This window comes from Plectropomus leopardus, chromosome 2 (genome assembly GCF_026936395.1).
Source record: "Plectropomus leopardus strain MGB_pleo_1.0 chromosome 2, ASM2693639v1, whole genome shotgun sequence".
Taxonomy (NCBI): Eukaryota; Metazoa; Chordata; class Actinopteri; order Perciformes; family Serranidae; genus Plectropomus; species Plectropomus leopardus.
In genome coordinates this window covers 9,668,219-9,681,430 of record NC_142177.1, presented here as the reverse complement: position 1 = coordinate 9,681,430, position 13,212 = coordinate 9,668,219, and the positions used below count along the sequence as shown (strand labels likewise).

The 13,212-nt window shown below is 41.0% G+C and overlaps 1 protein-coding gene across 8 annotated transcripts in view; it reads left to right on the top strand.

Annotated features, from left to right (window-relative positions):
* Positions 1-13,212, top strand: part of LOC121952968 (inositol 1,4,5-trisphosphate-gated calcium channel ITPR1) — a 107,191-nt gene that overhangs the window by 67,509 nt on the left and 26,470 nt on the right. For all 8 annotated transcript variants that reach the window (XM_042499869.2, XM_042499861.2, XM_088084253.1 and 5 more), the window contains 9 exons: positions 676-863; positions 6,315-6,498; positions 6,678-6,931; positions 8,916-9,116; positions 9,202-9,312; positions 9,656-9,751; positions 10,551-10,694; positions 10,812-10,919; positions 11,078-11,270. In XM_042499869.2, the coding sequence (XP_042355803.1) occupies positions 676-863; positions 6,315-6,498; positions 6,678-6,931; positions 8,916-9,116; positions 9,202-9,312; positions 9,656-9,751; positions 10,551-10,694; positions 10,812-10,919; positions 11,078-11,270 (1,479 nt within the window). The remainder of the gene's footprint in view (positions 1-675; positions 864-6,314; positions 6,499-6,677; positions 6,932-8,915; positions 9,117-9,201; positions 9,313-9,655; positions 9,752-10,550; positions 10,695-10,811; positions 10,920-11,077; positions 11,271-13,212) is intronic.

Genomic DNA, 13,212 nt, shown 5'->3' with positions numbered 1-13,212 from the left:
AAACATTTGAACTCTGAGCAAATAGCTTTCTTTTGAAAATATGGAAAGAAAAGGCAATGAGCAGTTTGGGGAAAAAAAAGTTCCACAAATTGCAGGAAGTTCTTAGATTTGAACAATTATTTTTTAAAAGCTAGGGGAAAATGTCCAAAAACCATAATTACATATTCAAAATGATTTTACAAAATTATTATTAATTAAGCACTTTTTCAGATCAGTTACTTGTTTGTTTGTTGTTGCTGTTGTTTTTACTTTTTTTCTTCTTCTGTTTTTTTCTGTCCCCCCCAATTTTCAGGTAAATTTCTTGTACTTTTTCCTTCTTTTTTTTCTTTTTTCAAATTTTTGGGTAATTATTTGTTGAGTTTCTCATTGCCTTTTCCCCATGTTTTTGAAAGAAATCAAGCTAATTTGCTCTGGTTTCAAAGGGTAAAACACCCTGCGTCTCACTCGGGATTGTCATGTTAGTTTTAGTATTTTTTTTATGAAATATCTAAAAATTGCTGAATTTGTAATCATAATTTTATCTCCTGTTTAATTGCAAGGAGTTTTGCTTCTATATTTTATTGAATTAAATTTAATATATAATCTGAATGGCCATTTGAAGGTATTTACCTCATAAATCATATACCTGATACATCTGATTCTGATCTGGCCTGTCATGCTGTCTCCGTCTCGCAGCTTTAGGGGGTCCTGGGGGCCTGAGTCGCGGGGAAATGAGCCTGGCGGAGGTTCAGTGTCACTTGGACAAAGAGGGAGCCTCTGACCTGGTCATCGACCTCATCATGAACACCACCAGTGACCGAGTCTTCCAAGAAAGCATACTCCTGGCTATTGCGTTGCTGGAAGGTGGAAACACTACCATCCAGGTCAGTTAATCCCCAAATGTGGGAAATGAATGGACGTCATGTGTCAACAGTTCAACTGCGACAACTGATTATTTTAGTAAAATAATACAAATGACACACTTACCTATTAGCCTACTCTTGCTGTAACTGATCTGCGGTGTTTTAAGTTCATGGTCTGTTATCGATGGAAAGGCTCAGTTTATCCAGCAGTGCATCTGGAGATGATCAGCAATTTGGTTGGTGAAAAAGAACACAATGTGCCAGGGATGGTCTTCATTACAAGAGGATCTACAGTATGTGGGTCAGTGTGTCACTATAACTGCACATATACTGTGCATTACCAATGCGACTCTCCTCCCCCATCATATCTAACACTGTATCATTTGGCTCAGAGGCCCGGCCAGCTGCTAATCATGCCAGTCCGTCAGCTTGAAGTTATTATAAAATATTAATTCCTTCACTTTGGGTTGTCTCGTGTGTGCATTTGGTGCTATGAATGAATTGTCTTATCCTTTTTGTTTTAACCTGAGCCACTCCTCTATTTCTATCTGGCTTTTTCATGTCTGTCAGTCCATTGCTGTGTCCGTCGATCTCCCCAGCTTTCCGTCTGTCTGTCCGCCTCTGTGTTGTTGTGTAAGCACGGGGCTTGCATAATCAGATTAGAGCGAGGAAGCCACTGTGGCGGAGATAATGCTTCGGCTTCCCACGGCTGCCGCAGAGCTGCATCACGTGATCCGTCTGCGTTACATAAGGCCTGTGTGAATGAACAATGAGGAATGTCTCAGCCTTCAAAACATTCCAGCCTCTCTCCCGCTCCTCTCGCGCCTCCCTCGCCAGCCCAAACTGGGTCATGCTGGGCCTCCGGAACTGGGGCAGTGGGGAGAGAGGGAGGAGGGATGGGGGGGAACACAGAGGGGATTGAACCCTCAAGTTCTCAAGTTTGTTCTGAGAAGGGAGGTTTCTTTTCGGAGAATACTCTGTATGCAGTGCTAGAAATATACCACGTTGGTACAAATATTTGCGTTCTTTGAGTTCCTGGATAATTTCCTAAAAACTGTGAACAGTTTGATTGTAAGTTTTTGTTGAAAAACGGACAACTTGAAGTTCGAATTCATATATCAAGCAAATTTTTTCTGAGAACTTGAAGTGTCACTATGAGAGAAAATTTTGCTCTCTTCAAGAAAGCACTCCAAGGATGAGAGCAGTTGGCTTTTGTCAGTGTCTTCATCTGACATGCCGAGCTGAGCACCTGTTGAGTCTTGGATATCTTGCGCTCATGTAACGTAGTTAACTATTTACTCATGACCTACATAGCGCACTGAAATAAACCACGCAGATTGCACGCCAGTAACTTGTTTACGCACACACATGCTCTCTTTCTGCTGTCAAGCAAAGCTAATGCATAGATGTCCTTGGAGGTCTTGGAGATTTTACAGTACATGCATTTTAGTGCTCTCTAGACTTGTTGGCTCCTCTTTTACGTCTGTCACATGCCTGCTCTTCTGTGAAAGCTAGGAGAGAGTGCAAACAGCTGTAAACTGTGTTGTGACATGGCGACTTGTGACATTTCGCTCCTCAGCCATCTGGCGTGTCACCGCATAGCAGACTGTTCTGTTTCCCTCCAAAAGTCTTGCAATCGCAGGTGCAGTTTAACCGATATTGCAAAGGCGATGTACGAGACAAATGTAGAAGACAAAGTCAATTTCAGGTGGAAAAATAGCAAGAGTGGTGGCTGGTTTAAGGAAAGAAGGAACTCAGAGAAGAGTGGAGCTGGTTTGCATGCGGTGCTGCCTGACATGAGGGAGGGTGAGAGGGAAAGGGAGCGTGAGTATAAATAGCTGTTACATAACATCCCTTTGTTGATGCCAAGTGGCGGAACGGAAGGAGAGAAGGGAAAGCGCTATGACCTTGTTTTTCAGTGTTGTCCGCCCCCACCTCGCCCCGCTCCTCTCCGTCTCATTCCACTAAGGGTTTGTCTCCATGGATACAGACAGGCACTGTGTTTACCCAACACTACAGGGGGGCCCTGAGATGCTTTTTCTCTCTCCTCCTCCTCTGTTACTATCACTCCATTCTCTCCTTGACCACCATGTGTCGTTACTTCATCCATCACGTCATCCCTCCATCAGGCCACTCTGGTCCCCGCTTTTCTAGTGATATCAAAACACAGATGGCATCTTGATACAGCCGCACAGATTTTGTCAGCGGGTGTGTAAAGGGACCAGCATCAAAACACTACAGAAGCAGCAGTGTGGTTAGGACATGAAAGTTTAGGGTTTTTTTTCAGATTCGTTGTAACCTCACACACGATTCTAAAGAAACCATAAAATGAAAGTGTGATGCAGTTGTTTTTTTTAATCACTGTGGTGTTCCAGCTTTATGTACGAGGCTTTGTCTTTGTTTCAGTGACTCAATCAATCCACTAAATGCAGCTCAGTTCTTAGAAACAGGTTTAAAAAAATATCTGTCTGCTGCTACAGGTGAAGACTTTCACCGCCAGACACACAGTAATAAATAACTCTTACATGACTGATACATTCACCCCGCAGCCGCCATTAATCACCCAAACTCATCTCTGCTGCAGAGAAATATATTTCATATATCAGCTAACCCTGATCCATAAGATGAAACACCCCTGTCGTGCACCATAAGCCCGACTGCACTCTGAGACTTTCTCTAACCTGGGATATCCCAGTGCTGAGGCGACATTAATAAAATGCTAGGCGGTGGAAAATGAACGTGATTACATAAGAGTGAAGTTGCTGAGTTTTTAGGGAAGAATACAGTGATTCCGCATGTCTGATATGTGGGTGTGTCCGCTTAAAAATTGGCATGTGCCTGTGTCGGAGACAGCTGACCTACTTTTGCGTGTAAAAGTCAGTGGGCGTAATAGCGTATGTGCTCTCCAGCTTGTGTGTACTGTACAAATGTGTGTCTGTGCGTGTTATGTAAAGGTAAGGGGGGGTGCGCGCTCCTCTCTCTCTCTCTCTCTCTCTCTCTCTCTCTCTCTCTCTCTCTCTCTCTCTCTCTCTCTCTCTGTTTGACCTGGTTCAATAAATGTGTGTTAACCTGCTGGGCCTCCTACCTCACCCTCTCCTCCTGCCTGGTGGAGGACACTGTTATGTAAGCAGAGACAGACAGGCAGGAATGACCATCACTCTCCCCCCACCTCCCTCCTCAGGCGTGCTGTGAGTTGTGAGCTGTGAGTGGGTTGCCAGCAGTGCAGCTAATCCTCCACTCTGTGCTCTCCACTCTGTCATCAAGTTGTTTATTACGTGATGGCCTTGGTCGACAGCTCCCCCTCCCACCCTGCTATCTCCCCGTTGCTGAATGTTGGCAGAATGTGTACGTGCAGGAGGGCTGCTGCTCAGTGGTGGAGGGCTGGGGTGGGGCACAATAAGGCTCTGGAATCTGCTTCAGGGCACAAGCACACAGTTATGTCATTGTTCCTTTGGAAGAAAACTGGGCTGCAAAGCTGATCTGTAAATAAGCTGCACACACTTGTGTTTGGCAACGTAATTGGCTTGTTTTCAATTTTGAATGAAACGATTTAGCGGTGTGTTTAACATTAAATACCTATAACCCTGTTAATACAACAAACACCCTCACAGCGTCCTTGAAGTGGGAGCAACAACGCTTGTTTTTTCTTTTTTCCTCATGACTATCATTTATTTGTTTCCTCCAGTAGCCCAGTTTTACATCTAACCTGGAAAGACAGATGGTTATGTAACAACTTTGAGAGCTGCCCTACATACTCTCTGTTACTCCCTCATTCCCTCTTTGGTGTCTGTCTTTTGCCTCAAGCTCTTTTTCTTCTCCCGCTCCCCACCGTCTCCATTTCTCTATCTGTGTAAGTAGGCCAGGCTTCTCCCTCTCGTGTCAGTTTTCACCCCGTTAGTGCGGTGAGGCCACTTGTGTCGGTCGCAGCCTTTCCATAGGCTGCAGCAGATAACAGCCCTTACATAATCAAAACAACAGCCCTGTGGGTTGGGACACGGTGTATGCATTGTGCCTGCAGGCTCGAAAGTGTTCCAATTTTGCATGACCCCATTCCACAGCAATAACTGCAGCATTTAAACCCTCCCACCTCGCACTGAATCCTGATTTGCTTTGCTGTAGTTATATAATGTTTTGTGAAGGTCCAGTCCAGACCATTTTACTCATGCTAAGCAATGAAAAAAGTACAGAGTATGTGTGCAAAGACAAGACAAAGAATTTTAAATAAAACCAGATTTTCAAGTTCGTGTTTCCTGTTCCAACATCACGTTTTGACCTTAGTTCACTTCACTCTAAATCAGTTACATAAGACAAACTTGGAAGGGAAAGTAAAGTTAACTATGTACTGGTAATTCATATCAGGGCTGAAACTAATGACTTTTCATTACTGATAAATCAGTTTTTGCTTATTGTGTCTTTAAAATGTCTGAAAATAGTGAAAAATGTCTCAGATTGCCCAGAAATTTCATGGTTACATCTTAAAATGACTTTTTATGCCTCCACACCAGGATGTTATGTTTTTGAGTTTTGCATCCTTAGGTCCCATTCACGTTAACGCGATATCTCAAGAACGCCTTAAAGAAATTTCTTCAAATGTGGCACAAACGTCCACTTGGACTAATTAGATGATGGTGGTCAAAGGTCAAGGTCACTGTGACCACCTTCTTGTAAATGCAATATCTCAAGAACACCTTGAGGGAACTTTTTCCAATTTGGCACAAACGTTCACTTGGACTCAGCAGTGAACAGACAAGATTTTCATAGTCATAGGTCAAGGGAAAATTCAAATATACATCCATTTTATTTTTGTGAACGCAGCACCTCACAAGCACATTGATTAAATTTCTTTAAAGTCTACAAAAGATGTTGTTAGCCATAACACAAGGATTAATAAAATATTCTGACATTTCACACAAATGTTTAAAAGGACATAATGAGGAGGTAATGACATTATATATTTAAAAAGGTCAAAGATCAACATCACTGTGACATCAAAATGTTATGCAAAAACATTTTCTTGGTCATCATTCATCATCATATCACAGGAACAGAAGGGGCGATATTTGGTCAGATGCTGAATTGTTGACTCTAATCTTGAATGTCCGCCTTGAAACTCTGCTGGTTGTAGAGATCGTCTGTGATGCCACATTGAAAATGCATGTGTATCGTCTGTGTTTTCACAGACGTGGATGTAAACTGTAAGTTCGACGTAACTAGTGCACAGCGATGTAATTCTAATTTTTGAGAAACTAACAGGCTGAAACCCAAATATATGAGATTCTGAAATGGTATAAAATAAAAAAAAAGCAGCAAATATTATCATTTGAGAAGCTGAAACTAGAGGAACTCTGTTTTGAGGGGTTTTTTTGCTTGGAAAATTATTGACATTAAACATTAAATGGATTATCAAAATTCTGTTTAGCAGATAATGAGAACCATAATGTTTTTCTTTTCGTTTTTGTCCTATGTGTTCAGCGTTCGTTCTTTTGCCGTCTGACAGAGGACAAGAAGTCAGAAAAGTTCTTCCGTGTCTTCTATGACCGTATGAAAGTGGCCCAGCTGGAGATCAAAGCCACAGTGACAGTAAATACCAGTGACCTGGGAAACAGGAAGAGAGATGATGACAGTCAGGACAAAGATGTCCCTGTCCGTAAAAAAGGTCAGAGGTCACACACTATGATCTGAAGCATGAATTTATGTCAGGTTGTTAGCAAAAGATGCCAAAACAGGCTACAAATTGTAGATCATTAAAATTTGTTTGCAAATCCAGAGTAGAAAGGGGATTCATGCGGTTTTCAACTGCATCATTTGTCCCTTCTTATTTGTTTCTGTGTTTAGCCAGAGACTCAGCGGTGGTCATGACAGAGGATGTGAGGGAGCAGCTACTAGAGGCCTCTACTGCCACCAAGAAGGCCTTTAACTCTTACCGGCGTGAAGCAGACCCCGAGGACCACTTCAACTCAGCTGACGGCCAGTCCAGCTCCGGGGACAAGAACCAGGACGAGGGAGAAATGAGTTTTGTAATCATCATCATGCAGCCCATCCTTCGCTTTCTTCAGCTGCTTTGTGAGAATCACAACCGTGACCTACAGGTGGGACAGTTTCTACAGACTCAGTACCTTCTTAGGCCAGAGATATAAAACTCATTTGAATTCATGGGCTACCTACAGCCCAATTTGATCTAATTTTGACCCAACCAGTAAAATCATTGCATTATAACCTATCAATAAAAATGCCTTCAATTTTTCCCTTTCTTTTGGTGTAAAGAAGTACAAGTGGCCTACATTCTGAAAATGTTAACAATTAATGAATAATCTATTCACAATGATGAGCAGCCCAAGATATTGTAGGAAAAGTAAGTGAGTTTTCAACAATATGTCTCAGTTTTTTAGCATGCATGTCTTTACAAACTCACCCTCTGAGTGTGGCTTTGATGCTGATGCTCTGTCGTTACCAATAAGGTAGCTAGCTTTTACAGCTTTTTGGCTGATCTGTCGGCTGCAACTCAAAACAGACTGCTGTTCCCTCAAACCTGCCAACAATTCATTTTTCTTCTCTATTCTCAGTTGTCCATGCAAGTTCTTGTATTTTTTGCCATGTTGAGTCTGATACTGGCTGCGAATATTATATTCCTTGAACACTGAAAGCTGCTGTGAACGCACCAACCATAATGGCTTCCCATTTACCTCTGTGAATACTAGGAACAGGTCCATTTGGACAAATAGGAATAGCACAGCAGTGCATTTTATTGAACATTTGGAATTAATGACTACTATGCAGTTTTCAAGTTATCCAGTGGGTTGGATTGGACCCTTTTAGGGGCCTGTTCTGGCCAATGGGCCTATGTTTGACAACCTTGCTTTAAAACATGGTTGTGACATTTTAGCCTTATATGCTTTTTCCACTTTGCAGGTTTTATCTCTATGATAGTTAAGCAAATTGACTTGATTTCTTTCACACACATGGGAAGAGTGTGGCAACTTAACAAGAAATGACCCAAAAAATAGCAAGAGATTTGTAAATAGTTACAAGAAAATTCCCTTAATTCCCTATAATTAAGAGAATTCTAAATACAGTTTTCCATACAGTTTTTTCCATGTTTGATAATATTTTATAATCCCATCAGCTATTTTTCATATCATTTTCTTGTCGCCTTTTATTGATTTTTTAATAGTTTATCTGACATTTCTTGCCCTTACTGTTTTTTTCATGTGTTTTTGAAAGAAACCAATTTTGTCAAGTTTCAGAGGTTTAAATGCTAATAAACAGCACTGCATGCAGACAGGAAAACTGATGCCAATCCAGGTGTTACGGGGTTAAACAGCTTTGTTACCAGTGCTGAATCCCTGAATCATTATTGCCATTTGTTTGAGGGTCAGGCCTGACCTCTTCTGTAGCACATCCTTATTTAAAGACATATGAAAGGGAAATTTTTAACTTGATTTTTTGCGTTTGTGTGTTCACTGAACTTCCTCTCTCTGAACTGTAATGCCTCTCTCTTTCACTGAGCTGAGAAAGGGCAGCTTTCAGTTACTTTCAGTTAATTAACCTGCTGTGAATTCCAAGAAGGCAGCTGGAGAAATTTTATTAGGTTCAGAGCATTATTCAAACCTAAGAGTGATGCCTGCAGATGTCTTATAGTATTTGGTAATTAAAATAATTGTGCTATTTGCCTCATGCCATTTCTTAAAATATCATTTCCCGTTGTAAAACAAAGTACAGATTCAGCTGGTTGTTGTTTCCTGGTTCAAATCGTATTTGCAAAGTTAATTTAACGGCTGTAGAAAAAAATCCTGTCAATTACTTCCATTCAGGATTAGCTTTCTCTGAAAGCAACACTTTACCTAAAATAAATATAATTAATTAACTGCTCACTCTTGTGTAACTGGAATCTATCCTTTAGTTTATATGAAAACTTACAGTAAGCTCTGACTGATAAAGGAGTCAGTTGTTAATGGTCGAATTTTAATTTGTAGCAAAGCCTTTAAAGTTTCTTTTCTGTGTTTGGTTTTGATTAGTTTGTTATTGGTTTGTAAACAGTTCAGTCCATTCAGACTGCAACTTTTATCTCCACAGAACTTCCTTCGCTGTCAAAACAACAAGAACAACTACAACCTGGTGTGTGAGACTCTGCAGTTCTTGGACTGTATCTGCGGCAGCACCACAGGGGGTCTCGGTCTGCTGGGACTCTACATCAATGAGAAGAATGTCGCTCTTATCAACCAAACCCTGGAGAGTCTCACAGAGTACTGCCAAGGCCCCTGCCACGAAAACCAGGTATGTAAAGAAACTACTCTGGAGTGGAGGTCAAGGCACTAAAAGTCTTTTTCCATAAATGTTTTTTTTTGTTTTTTTCTTCCAGAATTGCATCGCCACACATGAGTCCAATGGAATTGATATCATAATCGCTTTGATCCTTAATGACATCAACCCACTTGGGAAAAAACGGATGGACCTGGTGCTGGAGCTCAAGGTGAGTTGCTTTGGTTGGTGTAAGTGAAGTGGAGGAGGGCTCTTTGTTTGAAATGGTGGAATGGGTTAACCCTGTGTTGGGGTCATGGGCCAAGAATGAGTGTGCTTCTTGTGTGTTTCCTTTCACAGCAGGATGGAATATTAATAAACAACTTCAAGCATAAGAGAATTCGTTCATCCATCTGAGCTGAGCTAGCTTTCTGTGCTTTTCGGCCAAGACAAATAACTGCAGAGTGCATTTTCCTAAATCAGCAGGGTTTCTGTCTGTTTTCCTTGGATTTAGAAACTGACAGAGCTGAAGTTCTTATCTCAGAGCTCTCCTAAACCCTTCTCTCTTTCCTCAGAACAATGCATCCAAGCTGCTGCTCGCCATCATGGAGAGCCGTCACGACAGTGAGAATGCAGAGAGGATCCTCTACAACATGAGGCCCAAAGAGCTGGTGAGGACATGTCTTTGAGCATCTCAGCTGCTTTTTGCATCTCAAATACAACAGCTACTGAGCTTTTCTGCCTTGGCTGTTCAGTATCACACACTAGATTTGTTCTGGAAATGCCTCCAATACTGCCTAAAATGCTGGATTGGGTATCGGTGAGTATGAAAGTCTGCACCAATCCAATACCACAACATTTATTTAAATAAACTTTTACCACCTCCAAGGGTACACTATTTACTATTTTTGGAATATCTCTTTATCTCTGCAGTCTAGAAACAAATGCTGTGTTCACACTACTAGTGAATCAACGACAGGCTGTAAGTAATTTTCAGTGTATGAACCTACAAAGTAACGCCCAATTCTTGTCGCTGTGGACAGACGTGACACACTTCTCAACTTTTTTCAGGATTCCAATGACGGGATGAAGCGTCAACTTATCATACGTTTGCAATTTGCAGACACACAGAAGCCCATGACGACGTAGGCTATCAACGAGTGTTTGAGCAACACTTACACAGAAACTTGGTGATAATGTAGCTGGGCATGCTGTTGCTTTGTCAGTCATAGTGCGAACACAGCATTCCTTTAAATGGCCCCTGATTCATACCAGTTGTTGCTTTTCAACAGGGGATCAATCCCTTTCAGAAGCGAGACTTTATCGAACTTTGTACTGGCTAATTTACAAATTCAGGTTTTAGAATCAGTACAACACAAAATGACACTGGAATAGCTTTATCACGAAGCAATAATCTTGCATCTTATCATGTAAAAGTGTAAAGTTTTGGATGTGTGTTTGTGTGTCCAGGTGGAGGTGATAAAGAAGGCGTATCTACAGGGAGAGGTGGAGTTTGAGGACACAAAGGAGGAGGAAGATAACGGGGAAGAGGAGGAGCATGATGCCGCTTCACCACGAAATGTCGGACACAACATCTACATTTTAGCTCATCAGGTTTGTTGTTAATCTCTGAATCCCACATTGACAGTTTAACAAAATAAAAATATAATCTAACACTATCCATGTGGGTTTTTTTCTCTTCCTCCTTTCTTGACTGTTTCCCTCGAACAGTTGGCGCGTCATAATAAGGAGCTGTGCAATATGTTAAAGCCAGGAGGGGCCAATGGAGAGGGGGATGAGGCCTTGGAGTTCTACGCCAAACACACAGCTCAGATAGAGGTCATAGCACACAACTCATATTAACTAGTTGAATTCCTCTGTAGTAGAATTTCACAAAAACAGTTGCCAAGAAAACCCAGTTTTTATCGTATGTTTCTTTGCAAATCTACAACAGTGTGGAAGTACAGAGGCAAAGGTGACTGTGTGTCTCTGTTCAGATTGTTCGCCAGGACCGCACCATGGAGGAGATAGTGTTCCCCGTGCCCAACATCTGTGAGTTCCTAACCACCGAGTCAAAGCTGCGAGTCTACTACACCACAGAGAGAGACGAGCAGGGCAGCAAGATCAACGACTTCTTCTTGCGAGCAGAGGACCTGTTCAACGAGATGAACTGGCAGAAGAAACTCAGAGGTGAGGGGGTCAAGAAGTCGCATGTGTAGCGCTTGAAGTGGTCAAATACAAATTATGAATATCCACTGTATGCCGGTTATGTGTGAGATGATACAGGATCACACATACATGATTATTCACTTGAGTTTCAGCATTTGACTGCATAAACTCTTCTGTAAGTAATTGGAGCACAACGTTCAAGAGATGCAGTAACACTCTGATGCTGGGATACACGACTAAATCAACTATGCTCATTATTAATCAGTTTTAATAACACATTAATCAATAGTGACGGGGTACCGATTACCAGACTCACCCCAGTATGACATCTTCAAATTGATCGGACAATCGGAATAAAAGTGAAAGGGAAATTGCCTCTTTATTTTAACAATAATGATAATTATTTCAATTATATAGCATCTTTAAAAACAGAGTTTACAAAGTGCTTTGACAACCAAGGCAAAGCAAGAAGGGCTTCTTGAAAAGGCAACATAACTATAATAGCCAAACATTAATTCCCAACTGCGGCCAGACAAAGTAGAATTAAACAAGAGAGAAAAAATTACAAAACAAACATAACAATAACTACCCATACCAGTAAGAGTAAATACAGTTCAAAGAATATAATCAGTAAACACTTAAATTATAGTACTAATAACAGAATGAAACATGATCAAGACAAAATAAAAGAATAAGTTAAAATAGACAGATTAAAATAGATCAAACTGCCTGACAAAACTGAACCCAAAGATAGTGAAATTTAATAGCTTGTCAAACTAAATATTAAAAAAAACTGTCAAAAAACCTCAAATCCTCAAATTTGAAAAGGTGGAATCAAATGCATTTTGTCTTGATAAATTATTCAAGCAATGGGTCAATTATCAAAACTGTTGTTGATCCATTTTCTGTTATTTCAACACTGCACGTAGTACTTCAGACAAGAGATTCCACTGATAATTATCTTAATGGGAAACTACAAAAGGAGATGACAGGGGTGGTGGGAGAAGTGTGTTCACACAGCTGGTGCAGCCGCAACAGCATTATGATTCAGAGAGCTTGTTTGGTTATCATGGCCACTTTATTGTCTTCATAAATGTCAGTTCAATTTAAGAGTCATCTGATGCTTTTCAGATGATAGTGTGCACAACTTTACAACATATTTTTTTCTGCCAGAAATAAACTTGGTTCCTGATTAAAGTGGAAACCAACAACTTTTCAACTTTTTCCCCCTGAAGTTTCCAAGTGATATTCTTGGTGCTGCTGTCGCAAAGACATCAGGAACACTTTCAGTTTTCCTCAGAGCCTAGCAACTACCAACTGGGTAGAGGTTCCAAAGTTATTTCGGTTCTTCCACCATCTGACATTTCCGCTAACTGCAAAGAATTTCATTGGTACATTTGGTAACTGGTAATAGATACTGATAGCTTATGGTGAAAACCATAGACCATAAGAAAAATAATGGACGTATCCCCTGTGAAGTCACTCATTGGTTTGTGGACTTTTGAATCCTGAGTTTGGCATTTTAGCTGTCGCCATCTTGGATTTATGGAAATAGAAATCCAGCAAGAGGGTGGAGCTGTCGAGGAGCAAGGCGTGGATCCGACTCATGTGGTAACAGTATGTCTCTTTAAGTGGCAACGTCCTTAATTATGCGTAACTTTTAGTCTTAATAAAATGTAAACAGTAAAGTTGTATAAAAAAATCACCCCCTGTGCAGTTGTCATGAACTGGAAAATATGCTATATAGACTAAATTTATTTGTACCAGGGTGTAATTATGTTACATGCTGTAAAGTTAAGCATTTTAAAATTGGTTTCTTTGGGGAATGACTAGCTACTGGAGCCAGTCTCAAGTGGCTATTCAAGGAACTGCGTTGTTTGGTGCTTCTGCATTAGCTTCATTTTCAGCCTGACAGGCTACCACTTGTTGGAAACTTTTTAGCTTTCTCCCCCTAGCGTTTCCA